The 18,028-nt window shown below is 46.7% G+C and overlaps 1 protein-coding gene across 2 annotated transcripts in view; it reads right to left on the bottom strand.

The window, feature by feature from the left end:
• GRB10 (growth factor receptor bound protein 10) overlaps positions 1-18,028 on the bottom strand; it is a 515,930-nt gene that overhangs the window by 134,661 nt on the left and 363,241 nt on the right. For both annotated transcript variants that reach the window (XM_082259307.1, XM_082259308.1), the window contains exon 7: positions 6,153-6,227. In XM_082259307.1, the coding sequence (XP_082115433.1) occupies positions 6,153-6,227 (75 nt within the window). The remainder of the gene's footprint in view (positions 1-6,152; positions 6,228-18,028) is intronic.

Raw genomic sequence — 18,028 nt, 5'->3', positions numbered from 1 at the left:
AACTCAACCAGCAAATTGCTTTTAAGCACCTTAATCCCGCCCGCCATTGCCTGAGAAACCAGTACGGAGGCAAACACAGGCTTGAGGAGCGAGCCTGTCACCAAGTGTAGGTGGCGGGAAAGCGATTCCATGCGCCTGTCCACCAGATCCTTAAACACCGGGGAGTCTTCCACTGGCACTACAGTGGACTTATTCAGCCGGGAAACAGTGTGATCCACCTAAGGTGACATTGTCCAGCGATTGGAAACTGAGTCTGCAAAGGGATAACTGTGCTGGAAACGCTTGGGCACTGCCAGCACGTGCTTAATGCGCCACCATCGCTCGTTCATGATTTCTTGAAACTCCACGGGGCAGGGGAAAAGCTGGCCTGACTTCTGGGCTTTGCGGGAGCTTAAGACAACCCACTTTCCTGACTGTGTGGGTTCATCATCAATTTGCAAAGTCTCCCTGACTGAGCGAACCGGTGCTTCAACCAGAGCGCGTTCCCGTGCTGCAGCGGAGGAGGACTCCCCCCCCCCTCCTCGCAGTCTGAGTGTGAGGACAGGGATCCCTCAGGGAGGGCAGTATCCATGACAGCATCAGGCTCTGAATCAAAAGACAGAGGGCATCTGCCTTTTTTGAACAGCAACTTGTGACATGACAAGATCTACTTTGGACGCCATAGTTTCTATGGTTGCAAACAGAGAGGCTAGGGAAGGCGATCCGGATGACCCGGATGCACAAACAAGATCAGTGGGGAAATTTTCACTCTGGACTCCATATTAGCAATGTCACATAAAAGGTACACTGGCCCTTTAAATCTGCGATTGCGGTCCGCCTTTGCAAACCGCCCTACCACTGGAGTCCCCCCTTTAGCTAGCAGAGAAACTGATAGAAGCCAAATGTGTCTGGATAGTGCCCAAAAAGGACTAAAGACCCCCTTACTGTAACAGAGAAAATGATCAGCCACCGCTCTCCACAGAAAGTGAAATTGAATGGGAGGAAGTGACCAAACATCACTAGAAGCCAAAGTCCCTCTGGGCGACACAAACATGGTGCCATAATAAAGTATAGGGAAAGCACAAGCAAAAAATGGCCGCTGCCCATACAGCGCGGCCTGCCCACATCCAAGATGGCGCCCGAAAACGGCGCCAACACACAGCAAGGCAATGGCTGCTTTCCTTACACTGACGCTGCCCACACCTAAAATGGTGGCCAAAAACGGCGCCAGCGAACAGAAGCCCAGGGAACAAGGCCATTGCGGGAATCCACCACAGGGGACCCCCCAAGGACAAGGTACTCGACATAACCCCCCGCCATGTGTTGGACGCCGCTATAGCATCCCCGGCAGGAGCAGGGAGGACAGGCCAGGGGGACCTCACAGAGACCGCAGCTCTGACATCCTCAGGAGTGGGCCCACATCACCCCCACAGATGACTGTCCCAGGGACACAGGGGGCGAAGCATCACTCACCATACCATGGAATGTGGGGCTCCGCTCCGATACAGCTCGCCTCCCACCCTGAGTGGGGGTGCTGTCAGCCAAGAGGGGTACGGTGCAGCTCAGGGCGTTCCAGGTTGATGCATCCCGGCGAAAGTGCTCTTCGCAGGTTCGTCCCCATCCGTCGGGGCAACGTCGTGGCGAGGCCTGGGCGGACCACAACCTGCTCACGCTCGTTGGCCAGGCTGGGAGACCATAAGGAGACCATAAGGATCTAGATTATCCAGTGTGAAACCCCAGCTCGGCTGTCGCTTGTTGTTCACCAGGAGGATCCCCCTGACACTAGCTAGCGATAAATGGGGAAAGGTTTCCGCGCTGATGGAGGAATTTGAGAAAATGACTGCAGCCTACCTCAAAAATATAGCAAGCTATATTTTAGTAAATGTGGGAAAATTGGAGGTAAATGGCGCTGTCAGACGTATAAATTAGGGAATATAAATATATCAATGGGTACACTGGTGACGTGAAATAAATAAGTAAAAGTGTCAAATCATAAATTAGAACTTGATATAATGGATTATAAAGAGTAAAATGTATATGTAAAACTAAATTATTATATGTTTAAAAAGTTGATAAAGGTCTATAGTGAATAAATAATAAATATTAGTGCAAATATAAGTGATAAAAATGGATTCGGTATGTGACAATAAAAAATATATAAATCTGATCCAATTCTGAAACACATTAATAAATCAATACATAAAGTGGTATATTGCATAAATTCAGTAGCTAAAATAAATAAATATTAAACAATTAAGGTGCTAATAATCAAGTGCATCAGTGTGCTGGTAAGCCAAAAAATATAAGCAATATGTGAAATGATCAAATCATAAACAGTGTCCCAGCAAATTGTATAAAGTGTCCATAGAAATAACCATAAAAGTAACCATAAAGATTCTGGTGCTACAAATAATCAAATTTAAATAAGTCCCAAGATGTAGAGGGAGAAGAAATTATCAGGAGAAGGTGGATTCCAGAGGTTCCAAAAATGGTGGGGGTGCTCAGTAAAGGAATAAGTGCTCCCCTCCTATTGCTCCCGCACTCACCAGATGATGGTACCCCCACAGGGGTAAACAGCGTTTGAGGTGACTCTCAAGGGTCCCTCCGAAGGCTGGTTAATAATCCACTTAATCCCGACCTCTTATAGTGTATTCTTCTCCAGGGAAAATTGGTAGGTAATGACTCCTCAGAGTACTTATGAGGAGTCATTACCTACCAATTGGAATCCACCTTCTCCTGATAATTTCTTCTCCCTCTACATCTTGGGACTTATTTAAATTTGATTATTTGTGGCACCAGAATCTTTATGGTTACTTTTATGGTTATTTCTATGGACACTTTATACAATTTGCTGGGACACTGTTTATGATTTGATCGTTTTTACATATTGCTTATATTTTTTGGCTTACAAGCACACTGATGCACTTGATTATTAGCACCTTAATTGTTTAATATTTATTTATTTATTTTAGCTACTGAATTTATGCAATATACCACTTTATGTATTGATTTATTAAGGTGTTTCAGAATTGGATCAGATTTTTATATATTTTTTATTGTCACATACCGAATCCATTTTTATCACTTATATTTGCACTAATATTTATTATTTATTCACGATAGACCTTTATCAACTTTTTAAACATATAATAATTTAGTTTTACATATACATTTTACTCTTTATAATGATCCATTATATCACGTTCTAATTTATGATTTGACACTTTTACTTATTTACAGTGGGTACGGAAAGTATTCAGACCCCCTTAAATTTTTCACTCTTTGTTATATTGCAGCCATTTGCTAAAATCATTTAAGTTCATTCTTCTTCCTCATGAATGTACACATAGCACCCCATACTGACAGAAAAACACAGAATTGTTGACATTGTTGCAGATTTATTTAAAAAGAAAAACTGAAATATCACATGGTCCTAAGTATTCAGACCCTTTGCTCAGTATTTAGTAGAAGCCCCCTTTTGATCTAATACAGCCAGGAGTCTTTTTGGGAAAGATGCAACAAGTCTTTCACACCTGGATTTGGGGATCCTCTGCCATTCCTCCTTGCAGATCCTCTCCAGTTCTGTCAGGTTGGATGGTAAACGTTGGTGGACAGCCATTTTTAGGTCTCTCCAGAGATGCTCAATTGGGTTTAAGTCAGGGCTCTGGCTGGGCCATTCAAGAACAGTCACGGAGTTGTTGTGAAGCCACTCCTTCGTTATTTTAGCTGTGTGCTTAGGGTCATTGTCTTGTTGGAAGGTAAACCTTCGGCCCAGTCTGAGATCCAGAGCACTCTGGAGAAGGTTTTTGTCCAGGATATCCCTGTACTTGGCCGCATTCATCTTTCCCTTGATTGCAACCAGTCGTCCTGTCCCTGCAGCTGAAAAACACCCCCACAGCATGATGCTGCCACCACCATGCTTCACTGTTGGGACTGTATTGGACAGGTGATGAGCAGTGCCTTGTTTTCTCCACACATACCGCTTAGAATTAAGGCCAAAAAGTTCTATTTTGGTCTCATCAGACCAGAGAATCTTATTTCTCACCATCTTGGAGTCCTTTATGTGTTTTTTAGCAAACTCCATGCGGGCTTTCATGTGTCTTACACTGAGGAGAGGCTTCCGTCGGGCCACTCTGCCATAAAGCCCCGACTGGTGGAGGGCTGCAGTGATGGTTGACTTTCTACAACTTTCTCCCATCTCCTGACTGCATCTCTGGAGCTCAACCACAGTGATCTTTGGATTCTTCTTTACCTCTCTCACCAAGGCTCTTCTCCCCCTATAGCTCAGTTTGGCCGGACGGCCAGCTCTAGGAAGGGTTCTGGTCGTCCCAAACGTCTTCCATTTGAGGATTATGGAGGCCACTGTGCTCTTAGGAACCTTAAGTGCAGCAGAAATCTTTTTGTAACCTTGGCCAGATCTGTGCCTTGCCACAATTCTGTCTCTGAGCTCTTCAGGCAGTTCCTTTGACCTCATGATTCTCATTTGCTCTGACATGCATTGTGATCTGGAAGGTCTTATATAGACAGGTGTGTGGCTTTCCTAATCAAGTCCAATCAGTATAATCAAACACAGCTGGACTCAAATGAAGGTGTAGAACCATCTCAAGGATGATCAGAAGAAATGGAAAGCACCTGAGTTAAATATATGAGTGTCACAGCAAAGGGTCTGAATACTTAGGACCATGTGATATTTCAGTTTTTCTTTTTTAATAAATCTGCAACAATGTCAACAATTCTGTGTTTTTCCTGTCAGTATGGGGTGCTGTGTGTACATTCATGAGGAAGAAGAATGAACTTAAATGATTTTAGCAAATGGCTGCAATATAACAAAGAGTGAAAAATTTAAGGGGGTCTGAATACTTTCCGTACCCACTGTATTTCACGTCACCAGTGTACCCATTGATATATTTATATTCCCTAATTTATACGTCTGACAGCGTCATTTACCTCCAATTTTCCCACACTAGCTAGCGATAGTGAGCAAAGAAAAAATAAAACAAACATTTAAAAGAAAAGAAAAAAACTTAGACCAGAGTCCCAGCAGGGAACCTAGGTCCTACTCCAAAGCTAGGCAGCAAGAAACTGATTAGTAAGCACGATGTGTCTGGGGTAATGTCTTAAGGGACAGCCCCTTAAGGTGTGTCTAGTGAAAAGTTTTCCTATGAAGTTTCACTGCCTAGCCTACTCCTGTAGAGGGCGCATTACCTATTTGTGAGGAAACTATGAAGTGGCTGCATCTGTCAGAGGACATAAAAAAAACCCTATCTTGGCGGCAAAATTCCAGGGCATCACTATACAATATACTCTCCATAGGCAATGCTTTAAAGCCCCTAGAGTTATGCAGGTGCTCAAATTCTTGCTCTCCCTCGCAGTGACATATACTAGGTTTCCACTTTCGTAGGCGTCCCTAACACGTGCATGTATGTAGGGGGCCTTAATTTTTTGGGGGAGATTTTAGAAGCTTGGGTGTAACCAAGATTTTACAATTTTTTTTCTTGTTCATCATACAAGACAAATTCCCCTATGTGATGGTTCTTTAGTGAGGTTTTCTATCGCTTTAATACAGGGTACTTTCAACCCCCCCCCCCCCCATCCTGCCCAGGCCAATTTTTAGCTTTCAGTGCGGTCACACTTTGAATAACACTTTCACACACAGAGCTTTCCTTTAGTGGTATTTATTCACCGCTGTTTATTTTTTTGCCAATGAAAATTTTGAAACAGTTTGTTGCGGTCAGAAAATTTTGTAAAAAAGTAATCTCTTCTTCACTGATGTGCACTGATGGGCACCGACAGGACGGCACTAGTTTGCCACACTGACGGGGACTGATATGCAGCACTGATGAGCACTGACACGAGCACCTTTGGACAGCAGTATTGTTAATCTGGGGGAAATGTTGGATACACTAGAAGATTTAGATAAACCTTTTATTTCCTATTTGGATGAAGGTTTTACTTAAATAAAAGCAGTCAGTGTTAGTTTGTTTCAATCCTCTGCTACATCTTCAGAACAGCTTTGAGTCTGTTGAAAAATCACAGATCACCTGGTGAAAAAAAAAAAAGCCTAAAAAGAAAATAAATCCAGCCATTGCATCCAATAATTGGTAAACTGCAATATAATAAAACATTTTCTTTTAGGTTCAATATCACTTTTACACCCAACATGCATCAATTACCTGCAATAAATCAGATTGGGGAATGCTACCATTTGATTGCTGACACCAAGCAACCATCTGTTCTGGAAAGAAATTCTGAAAGAAAAGGATTAAATAATGTGTTACAATAATCCATACCATAGAGCTGTACGTAGCAAAATGCGTGCAAGCATACACAAAAATATTCTCCTACAAGAAGCATTAAGAGCTATGACCACATAATACAAATCTTTCAATGACGACTATAGTGATGGGAAAAAACGGTTTTAAGATTTTATGGAGTGGGATAGGGTTATAGGGGGTAATGCCCAGGGTGTATTTCCTCAAAAGATTTGCCAGTATTTAATCACTCGAAGATACCAGCCTATAACACAGGGTCTATGAATACTATGCCTGTGTTATGTATTGTATGTTTCATTTCTTTTAAATAAATGCAGTCCCATTGAAAGTTGAATAGGAGCAGTTTATTCTTAAACTGCATGAGGGATTTAGTACTGTTCGAGCGGTAAAGATGTGACACTACCTTCCACAATTAGTGGAATCAGCGAAGAGCATAGATAATATAAAAAATTAGTGTTTCTCTGCAAACACGATTACAGGGATATGGAAACTGGTCGACATTCAAGAACTGCATGGACTTGTATCGTTATTCAACCTTAAGACTTTGAAACTATGAAAAGGAAAATCCTAGTTCTTAGTTTCCCTTCCGCTAGCACATACATAAACACGTTACAAGCCTGAAAAAAGGGATTTTTGTAAGATCTTACCGTAAAATCCGTTTTGCTAAAGTCTATTGACAGACACAGCTTCCATACTTCTTATCCATTGGGATTTGCTGCCTCCTGCAGGAGTAGTTCAAGGCAGGAAAAAAGTAATTCTCCATGCCCATGGGGCTATGCCCCACACCCTCTGCTCCAGCAAACCAGTTTCATTGTAAGCAGTAAAGATGATACAAAAATCATCCCCATAACAGAGGGGCGGATGCTGCTTCTGTCAATGGACTTTAGAGAAACGGATTTTATGGTAAGTTCTTACAAAAATCCAGTTTTCTCTATCGTCCATTGACAGATGCAGCTTCCATACTTCTTATCCATTGAGAAGTCCCAAAACAGTGTAGGCATGAGGGGTGGGAAGAACGCAACCATATAGTAATGTAAACTCCAAAGGCTAAACTTGACTTGGGTAACAAAGCTCAACCAAGAAGAACAGGAGCTCACCCAGGAGAAGAAACGCCAAAAGAGAAAAACAATTCTCTTATGAAACAGCAGCCTGCAAAACTGTGCAGCCAAAAGGAAGCATCCGAAGATGCCAACAAATCAACCTTGTATAATTTTGTAAAGGTGTGCACAGAAGACCAAGTCGACTGCTTTACAAACTTGCACTACTGAGGCCTGATGGTGAAAAGCCCAAGAGGCACTTGGCGCTCTAGTAGAAAGAGCCTTTACAGGGAAAGGAGGAACCTGACCCTTGAGTGAATAAGCCTGAACAACCGTCTGCCTGATCCATCTAGATATGACGTAGCCAAACCTTTTCAAGTTCCTTTAGGAAGCACAGAGTCTGATCGCCTAAAAGACTCAGTTACCGTCCGATAAATCCCCATCGCCTGAACCACATCCAGAGAATGTAAGGCAACACAATATCTTCATTGAGATGAAAATCCGATACCACCTTAGGGAGGAAAGATGGATTAGGTCGGAGAACCACTTTATCTCTGTGGACCACCAACTAAGGCGAACAGGACAGCCCTGCCAACTCAGACACTCTGCGAGCAGAAGTAATAGCCACCGGAAAGGCAACCTGTGACAAAGAAAGCAGAGAAATCTCCCTAAAATTCTCAAAGGGATGCTTTTGAAGAACAGACAGAATTCGATTAAGATTCCCATGGAGGCAACAGGGATCTCCTTGGAGGAGCCAGGTGACGCACCCCCTAAATAAAGGTGCGAAAAAAGCTATAAGTAGCCAACGGACGTTGGAAGTAAATAGCCAAGACTGACACTTGGCCCTTGATAGTGCACAAAGCCAAATGCTGCTCAACCCCTCTTTGTAAAAAGGCCAAAACCCTAGCTATGGAAAACAAGCGAGGGTGCAGCTGCAGCGATTCACACATAATGAAATGTACGATTTCCACGTACGATGATAGATCTTCCTGGGCGTCAATTTCCTGGCCTTCAAAAGTGTAGGAATCACAGAATCAGAAAAGGCCTCTATCCCTCAACACCTTGCTTTCAAAAGCCAAGCTGTTAAAGCCAGCAACCATAAAGCAGGATGGAAAATCGGTCCCTGAGACAGCAGATCCTCCCTCAGAGGAAGTCTCCATGGAGAATCTACGACCATTTTTACCAGGTCGGTGTATCAAGACCGCCCGCCTTGGTCAGTCTGGTGCTACCAGAACGACCAGAATTCCTTCCACTGCCACCCTGCGAAGAAACCTCGGCAGAAGAAGTACGAGCGGAGGGAATGCATAAATCAGCCGATACGGACTCCAAGGAGCCACAAAAGCGTCTGTGGTGTTGGCCAGAGGATCCCGAGACCTGGCCACAAACCGCTGGACTTTTCTGTTGAGGCGAAATGCAAACAGATCCACCTCTGGAGTTCTCCGCCAGACACACAGGAGATGAAATACCTCCGGATGAAGGGACCATTCCCCGTGATCCAACACCTGACGACTCAGGTAATCTGCTTGCCAATTCTCCACCGGCGGAATGTGGACTGCAGAAAGAGCCGGAATATTGGCTTCCACCCAAACCAGAATCTCGGCCACCTCTGTGGCTGCCAGGGCATTCTTGGTGCCCCTTGACGATTGAGGTAAGCCACAGCCGTGGCATTGTCCGACTGTATCCGAACCGGAGACCCGCGTAGCCGACTCATCCAGTGGAACAGGCAAAGCTTGATTGCTCTGAGCTCCAGAATATTGATCAGCAATATGGTCCACCTAGTCCCCTGGGCACAGAGCTTCCCCAGCTCTCCCCCCCAGCCCAACAGGCTGGCGTCCGTGGTGACCACTGTCCAGAACAGCCGCAGGAAGGACTTGCCCTGACACAAAGCTGGTGACTGGATCCTCCAGGAGAGCGCCGATCTCGTGCAATGGCTCAAACGGATCTTCTTGTCCAACGACCGAGGGTTCTTACTCCATTTTGCAAGAATATTTTTGCAGAGGCCTCAAGTGAGACTGAGCAAACGGGACAGCCTCGAAGGTCGATACCATCAGACGCAGGGCCCTCATGCAAGTCCGTAGGGAAGACTGATCAGTTTCCATCAGCAACCTGATCGCCCATTGCAACTTCTGAAGGTTTTCCCAACGGAAGAAAAGCCCTCACCAGAGCAGAGTCGAGAGTCTGCCCCAGATAAGTGACCCGTACAGATGGCGTCAGAGCAGATTTTTTTAAATTGATCGTCCACCTGAATTCCTGAAGGGTCTGAACCGTAAGTGAGATGTTGTCCAGATCAGAATGAGAGTCTGCTCGCAACAGGAGTTCGTCCAGATAACCCAAAATCGCAATTCCCAAAAAATCCCAAAACTCAAAAAATCTAATGTAACAAGGCCAGCACCGGGGCCAGGACCTTTGCGACAACTCAGAGCGGAGGCGAGTCCAAAGGGTAACAAATTGAAAGTGCCCCTCTGCCACCGCAAAGCAGAGGAATCGCTGATGTCCCTCGAGGATGGGGACATGCAAATAAGCATCTTAAAATCGATGGAGACTAGAAAATCCCAGATTCAAGGAAGGCACCACCGACCGAATGGACTCCATTCTAAACTTCTGAACCCGCACAAAGTGGCTCAGAGCTTTGAGATCCAGGATTGGACGCACCTTGCCCTCCTTTCTGGGTACCGTGAACAGGTTTGAATAGAAACCTTGAAAGCGTTCCTGCGGAGGAACCGGCACAATCACTCCTTGAGCAAGGAGATCCTGCACAGCCTCCCGGAGATCTTTTAAACAATCCGGAGACAGGTAAAGATTTGACTGAAAAAAACTGTCCACCGGCCGGGACTGAAATCTTGTATCTGGAACTTATCAGTTTGTGAACCCATTTGTCCAGGGTTCCTGAAAGAAGCGCAGACGTCCCCCCACCCCAGAAGCGGGTGAGGGCACCCCTTCATGCTGAAAAGGACTTGTCTCTAGAACTGGGCTGACTGGTCTTAGGCTTGCCCCAGTGCTTTTTAGTCCCTGCAGAAGCTCTGAATGGCTTACCTTTTTCTTGGGCCTCGGAGTCAAGAAAAAAACGTCTATGAGCGGTCAAGGAAGGCCCCTGCTTAGTACGGGGCGCTTTACCTTCGGAGGATTGAGGAAAAAAAAATACTATTCCCAGCAGTCAAGACCCTTGATCAACTCATTCAGTGAGTCGCCAAATAATCACTCTCCCAGAAAAGGAAGATCTGTCAGAGCTTTCTTGGAAACCTGATCAGCCGACCAGCTCTTTAGGCAAACCATGCGTCTTAATGCAATCCCCACAGCCGACATTCTGGCCACCAGGGGAGCCGCATCAAAGAACTCATCACACAGAAACACCAGGGCCTGGGCTATCTGGTCCATAAGTTCCATCAGCTCCGGGGGAACCAAGTTCCCCTTCAGAACCTTCACTCATTCCGTAACCATCTGATACTAAAACAGACACAAAAACTGGTTTGAGAATAGAACCCACCAACACATGAAGATGGCAGCAAAGGGATTCTACCCGCCTGCCCAACGGATCCGTAAAAGCCGGGGAATCTTCCATAGACACTATAGAAGATTTGTTCAACCTGGAAACTGGATGATCCACCTTGGGGCGGTGCCGACCAAAGGTTGGAAACCACCTCAAAGGGATAACAGCGTTTAAAGCGCTTAGGCCCTACTAGCACATGCTTGATGCGCCGCCCTTGGTCATTAATAATATGAAAATTCTCAGGACAAGAAAAAGCCTTGCTTGATTTTTGGGTCTTGCAGAAGCCAAAAGACACCTGTGTCCCTGTCGGCGTGGGCTCATCTACCATTTTTAAAGTTTCCCTTACTGAAAATCAGGGCTTCCACCAAAGTGCGTTCCCATGCTGCAGCTGAAGACAGGTCCTGTTCACCATCTGACTGAGGACAGCGACCCTTCAGGTGGGAGGGGGGGGGGGAAGGAGTCTGTGGCAACCATATCAGCCTCTGAATCAGAGGACCCCACCAATGATGGAGAAGGCAGCGTCCGTTTTCAACTAGTAACCTTTTTCATAACAAAATCGACCTTGGTCACCAGGCTTTTCAAGGCTGCTGAAATTGCGGCCAGTGACTGCGATCTGGACGGTCTGGGCGTCGCACAAAGTGGGTCTGAGGGTGAATTTACTGCCTGGGACTCCATATTCAATGAAACCGAAAAATTAAGTACTGTCACTTTAAAAATGCCGATTGCGGTTCCCACCACCGATTGCCGCGGTCTGCGGAGTCCCCCTTAAATATACACCAACAGTAGAGTGTGCAGGGATATGCCAACAAAGACCCCAGTACTGTACCACCTTCAGAGGAAACCTCCTGAATCAGAGGAAGAGGGAGTGGCAGCCTGTGTAGCTCCATAGAGCTACACAAAAATGGCTGCCAATGCAATTCAATAGCAAGCACAGGGAAAATGGCTGCCCCATACAAGTCAATAGGAAAATATTTTACATTGCCCACATTAAAGATGGTGGTGCCAACAGCGTGCCATGCGGTCAGGGACCCCCAATGTGAAGGCCTCAAGGATCTACCACCAGACCCAGCAGGAAAAAAGGTGCCATTGCCACCCCCTCCCCGGACACCAGGGACCCCAAGCCACAGCACCCCCAAAGAGGCGGGAAAGGGGGACAGGGCACCAGGCTGGGTAACCATAGGAATCGTTTAGAAAGTCCAAGTCCTATTGTCCCCAGGGGAGGACCCACAACACCCCAAGGCCACCGAGGGGCAATATTTACTCACCATACCATGGATCAGGTGAGCTTCGCTCCGGGCAGAACCACCTCCCACCCGGAGTGGGGGTGCTGCCAGCAGAGGGATACGCTGTGACTAAGGGTGTTCCAGGTCATCACGTCCCAGCGAGACAGCTATTCGCAGGCTCGTCCCCACCAAAAAGAGGCTAAGTCATGGCAAGGCCTAGTGTGGGACTAGAACCTGCTGAGCCTCGTAGGCCAGGCTGGGGAGACCTTAGGGATCTAGATTATCCAGTGAGAAACCCCAGCCGGCATTGCTTGTAGATCACCAGGAGTATCCCCCTTAACACTAGCAAAGTGAGTAGAGATAAATAAAAAATGGATTTTTGTAAAATCTTACCGTAAAATCCTTTTCTCTTAGCTCATTGACAGACGTAGTCCTCGGTGATACACCACCTTCGGGTTATGTTGCCTCCACAGGAGCAGGACTAGACAGGAAATTAAAAAGCTCTGGCCACACCCTAGGGGCAGTCCCAGAGGGTATATCCTCTCTCTCTCTACCTCAGCAAATCAGTTATGTGAAAAAGCAGTCTTTAGAGATTTTAACCCAACCCAACTCAAAAACAGAGGGGCGGGGACTACGTCTGTCAATGAGCTAAGAGAAAAGGATTTTACGGTAAGATTTTACAAAATCCATTTTTCTCTAGCGCTCATTGACAGACGTAGTCCTCGGTGATACACCACCTTCGGGACGTCCCAGAGCAGTATCACAAATGAGGGGTGGGAAAATGGAAATCAAATCCCAATCTAGAAGGCCCAACTGGTGCCAACTAGAAGTTTACAATGCTCATCCTTAATGATGAGACTCAACAAAAAGAGAAATTTTTTTTTTTTTTTTTTTTTCAAACAGAAAAAAACCCTCGAGGTAGACCACCGGTCTCCTCAAATTGCGGCCTGCAAAACCTTGCGGCCAAATGAGGCATCCGCCGATGCCGTCACATCAATTTTATAGAATTTTGTAAAGGTATGTACCGACGACCAGGTGGCCGCCTTACATACCTGGACCACTGACGCCTGATGGCGAAAGGCCCAGGAAGTACTGAGCGCTCGAGTGGAGTGCGCCCTAACAGGGAACGGAGGACTCCGACCCTTAATAGAATAAGCCTGTACCACCGTTTGTCTAATCCATTTGGCAATGGTCGCGGCAGATGCAGGCAAACCCTTTCTGGGGCCATCCGTGATCACAAAAAGTGAATCCGTCTTACGGAATGATTCCGTAGCTTTCAGGTATACCCTGATTGCCCGAACCACATCTAAGGAATGCAACGCATGTTCCCGATGATGCTTGGGCTGAGAACACAAGGAAGGTAGTACAATATCTTCATTCAGATGAAAATCTGAAACCACCTTAGGAAGAAAAGATGGCTTAGGATGAAGTACTACCTTATCCCTATGAATCACTAGGTATGGGGACTGGCCTGATAATGCAGCCAGTTCTGACACCCTGCGAGCAGAAGTAATAGCCACCAAGAAGGCCACCTTCTGGGATAAAGTAAGCAAGGGAATCTCCCTGATGTTTTCAAAGGGAGGTTTCTGTAGAACCGACAAAACCAAATTAAGATCCCAGGGCGGTAAGGGCGCGCGGACTGGAGGAGCCAGGTGCCGCACCCCCTGGATGAAATTCCGCACCAAGGACTTGGTAGCTAAAGGTTTCTGAAAGAAGATTGCTAATGCTGAAACTTGACCCTTGATGGTGCTCAAGGCTAGCTTCTGCTCAACCCCTTGTTGCAAAAAGGCCAATATTCGAGTCACCGAATAGGTACGTGGAGGAAATCCTAAAGATTCGCACCACGCAATAGAAGTCTTCCATGTGTGATAATAGACCTTGCTGGAAGTCGCTTTCCTTGCTTTAATAAGGGTAGGAATGACTGAAGTAGACAAACCTCTGTCCTTCAGTACTTGGGTCTCAATGGCCAGGCCATTAAACCCAGCGACTGTAAAGCATGATGGTAAATTGGTCCTTGAGACCACAGACACTCCCTGAGACGAAGTTCCCACGGAACGTCTGCGACTAGCATGTCCAAGTCGGCCAGGCCGGCTTGAGGAGGCCAGCCTAGAATTTCTAGGACCACTGGCGCTGATAGAATCTGAACCAGGCGTCCCTAGAGGTATCTGGCCCCGACCATCCGAGAAAGTCTGGTCGTTTTCTGTTCCCACACATTTATCAGATACCTGATTGTTATCAGGAAGGGTGATCTTTTCTGGTTGAACCTCAGGGACCGAAGTCACCCGACTAGAGGCTACTTGGCCTATCTGGTCAACCAGATCCGATTCCTGTGAGGTATAGGGACTAATCTTAGGAAAAGGTAAAGGAAAAGATCTATTCAGGGAACGGTAACTACCGCTTCCTGTAGTACTTAAATGTTGGAAGGGAAGAATCGCACCGGTAGTAGTGGTTGATGCTCGATCTAATGTCCTGAATACCGGTGAAAACGTCCCCCCACCCTGAAACCGGGTGGGGGCGCACCTTCAGGCTGTGTACTCCTTTGCTTCGGGTTTGGCTGGGTTGGTCCTCTGCTTGTCCGACCAGCCCTTCTTGAACCCTCCTGGAGGAGTCTTGCCTTTCCCGCTAGTACCAGCCGGGCGCCCTTTATGGGCGGTAAAGAAAGGTCCTCGCTTGTTGCGAGGTCCCTTAGCTTTAGCAGCCTGTGGCAAAAAAGTGCTCTTGCCCCCAGTGGCATCCTTGATGATTTCATCTAGGTTGGCCCCAAATTGACGATTCCCCTGAAAAGGGAGATTTGTCAAGGTCTTTTTGGAACCTAGGTCAGCTGACCAGCATTTTAACCACAGCACACGTCTGAGGATCACCGCTGACATAGATGCATGCCCTAATAAGGGAGTAGTGTCCAAGGCTGCGTCACAGATAAACTGTAGCCCTTGTATAATCTGTTCCATCAAATCAGATGTCTCCTGGGGAATATCTTTTCCCCTAAGGTCTTGGCGTACCATTTTCGCCCATTCCGTAAGTGTCTGGGAAACTAGACCAATAACAATTACTGGTCTAAATGCTGACCCAATCAGAGAGAAGATGGTGCGGGACTCTGCTTCCATCTTTCGATCCACCGGATCCTTAAAGGACGAAGTGTCCTCCACTGGGATAACCGTGGCTTTATTCAGCCTGGAAATAGGTGGATCCACCACTGGTGGTACCGTCCATTTCTTAATGATGGATTCCTCAAACGGATAGCGTCTAGCAATACGCTTGGAAATAGTAAAGGTACATTTAGAATGCTCCCATTCTCCTTTAATCTTATTACCGAAACATTTGGGTACAGGAAAAACCTTCACCGTTTTGATGGGCTTATTAGTACCAAAAGGAATCTCTGTTTCAGTTGCCTCTGCCGGTAAAGCCTCAAGTTTTAAGGTTTCCTGCACTGCCACAACTAGTGCGTCCACCAATGCTTCTTCCTGAATTATAGCAGGAGAAGAAGCGTCCTCCTCACTGTCTGAGGGGGCTTTACCTGGGATAACAGTCTTTGCAGAGGAACCTGCAACTGCAGTGACCATCTCTGAATCAGAGTCAGAGGTGTCAGATAGTATAGGGGTAGGCGGGGGTCGCTTCCTTGACCCCCGTCCCTGACAGGCCGCCTCCACCCGAGCCACCATAGATTCCAAAATTGCTGTAAATTACTCTACACTCTGTGCACCGGCGGGTCCCGTGGCCCCCTCGAGGGAAACAGGTGGGGGAATATGTGTGGCAGGGTCCATGATAATTCCAGTCACTTCCTGGATAATATAATTCAAAAATAAAAAACTTTTTTTTTTTTTTTTTTTTCAGACCCCCAGCGCCACAAAAAAGCCCCTTAGTGTTACCTGCTAGGGATCCCTATCGATCGAGAGAGAGAGAGAGAGATAGACCCCCAGGCTCACCACTTGATGCTCAGAGTTTAACTGCAACAGGTTACAGCGCTGTCTTGACAAACAGGAAGTCTTTTGGCTGGCTGCCCAGGAAGAAAGGAGGCGGCTCCGCCCCTCTGCACGCCTTCCGGCGCCTCCCCTAGCTCCACGAGGTGTTTGGATCACCTCAAACATGGCCGCCCCCATGCTGGAGACACGAGGCTACGCCAAAATGGCGGCTCGTGCGATCCAGCAAAAAAAATGGCGGCGGCCTGTACTGAATAGCGGTGTGCTGCAGGGCACACAACACTCTCTCTGCATGGGGATTTGGCGTGGTTGGCGGTACCGGCCCTGGCGGACCGCATGGCCATTCGGGAGGCCTGCTAATAGCTGGAGATCTGATTAGGAAGGCAGTCTACATGTCCGTGGCTTCTGACTGGTAGGTAGCTTATTCTTATCACCGTAAGATTCCCAGAATGCCACAGATTATAATCTTTTTAACATGTATACAATTAGACTGTTAGCTCCCAAACCAAGCCTCCTGGCTTTTTGCACATAAAATCACACTCAAAGTAGGAGGATCTGTGTCATTTATAGGATAGAGAGGGACTCTATCTTACCATACAGAGAGGGGCCCGCGTTCACCACAAGACCCGTCAGGGGAAAAGGGGGAACATACTACTCACCATACCGGAACCAGGCGGGCACCAACTCCTGACAGTACCCCTCTCCACCGGGGCGGGAGGGCTGTCGACCGATATGGACGCCGTGACTCATGGTCTTTGGCGTTTCAGCGAGACGTTTAACTCGCGGGGTCAGTCCTTTAATGGGACTTTGTCGCGGCCGACCCAGCGCGGAGCTATGGCCTGCACGCGCTCGTAGGCTGAACTGGGGTGACCACCGGATCTCAACATCCAGCCCGTCGCCCAGTTCAGCTTTCTTGCTTGAAGATCTCACAGGAACACTGGAGAAAAAAAGCTGTCTAAAAAATCCTTTAAGAAAAAAATCTTGCCAGGACCTAAGATCCCAGCAAGGTATCTAGGTCCTTACTCCTAACTAGACAGAAAAAATGGATTTTTGTAAGAACTTACCGTAAAATCCTTTTCTCTTAAGCTCATTGACAGACGTAGTCTTCTTGATTCTCAAGAGCTGGGTTATGTTGTCTCCGCAGGAGTAGGACTAGGCAGAAAGACAAAACGTTCTGGCTCCACCTTAGGGGCAGTCCCTGAGGGTATATCCTCCCTCTCTCTGCTACAGGGAATCAGTTCTGTTTAAAGCAGTACAGAGAATTTAACCCAACCCAACTCAATGATAGAGGGGCGGGTACTACGTCTGTCAATGAGCTTAAGAGAAAAGGATTTTACGGTAAGTTCTTACAAAAATCTATTTTTCTCTATCGCTCATTGACAGACGTAGTCTTCTTGATTCTCAAGAGCTGGGACATCCAGAAGCAGTGCCACAAATGAGGGGTGGGATTGACAAAATCAAATCCAATCTAGAAGGCCCAACCGGTGCCAAACTAGAAGTTTTAAAGGCTCATTATAAACAAAGAATGAGACTAAAGAAAAATTTTCCAACGGAAAAAACCCTTGAGGTAGACCACTGGTCTCCTCAAATTGCGGCCTGCAAAACCTTGCGGCCAAACGAGGCATCAGACGATGCCATTACATCAACTTTATAATGTTTAGAAAAGGTATGCACCGACGACCAGGTAGCCGCCTTGCACACCTGGACCACTGACGCCTGATGGCGAAAGGCCCATGACGCACTAAGTGCCCGAGTGGAGTGCGCCTTAACAGGGAACGGGGGCTCCCGACCCTTAATAGAATAAGCCTGCACTACCGTCTGTCTGATCCATCTGGAAATGGTCGCGGCAGATGCAGGCAACCCCTTTTTGGGTCCATCTGGGATCACAAAAAGTGAATCCGTCTTGCGAAACGAGTCTGTCGTTTTCAAGTATACCCTGATCGCCCGGACCACATCCAAGGAGTGTAAAGCAAACTCCCGAGGATGACTGGGCTTAGGACACAGGGAAGGTAATACAATTTCTTCATTCAGATGAAATTCTGAAACCACTTTTGGTAGGAAGGATGGATTCGGACGAAGAACCACCTTATCTCTATGAACCACCAGATATGGT

The sequence above is a fragment of the Pelophylax lessonae genome (assembly GCF_965119305.1).
Source record: "Pelophylax lessonae genome assembly, chromosome: 5".
NCBI classification, from domain to species: domain Eukaryota; kingdom Metazoa; phylum Chordata; class Amphibia; order Anura; family Ranidae; genus Pelophylax; species Pelophylax lessonae.
This window is presented reverse-complemented; position numbering and strand designations above follow the sequence as displayed.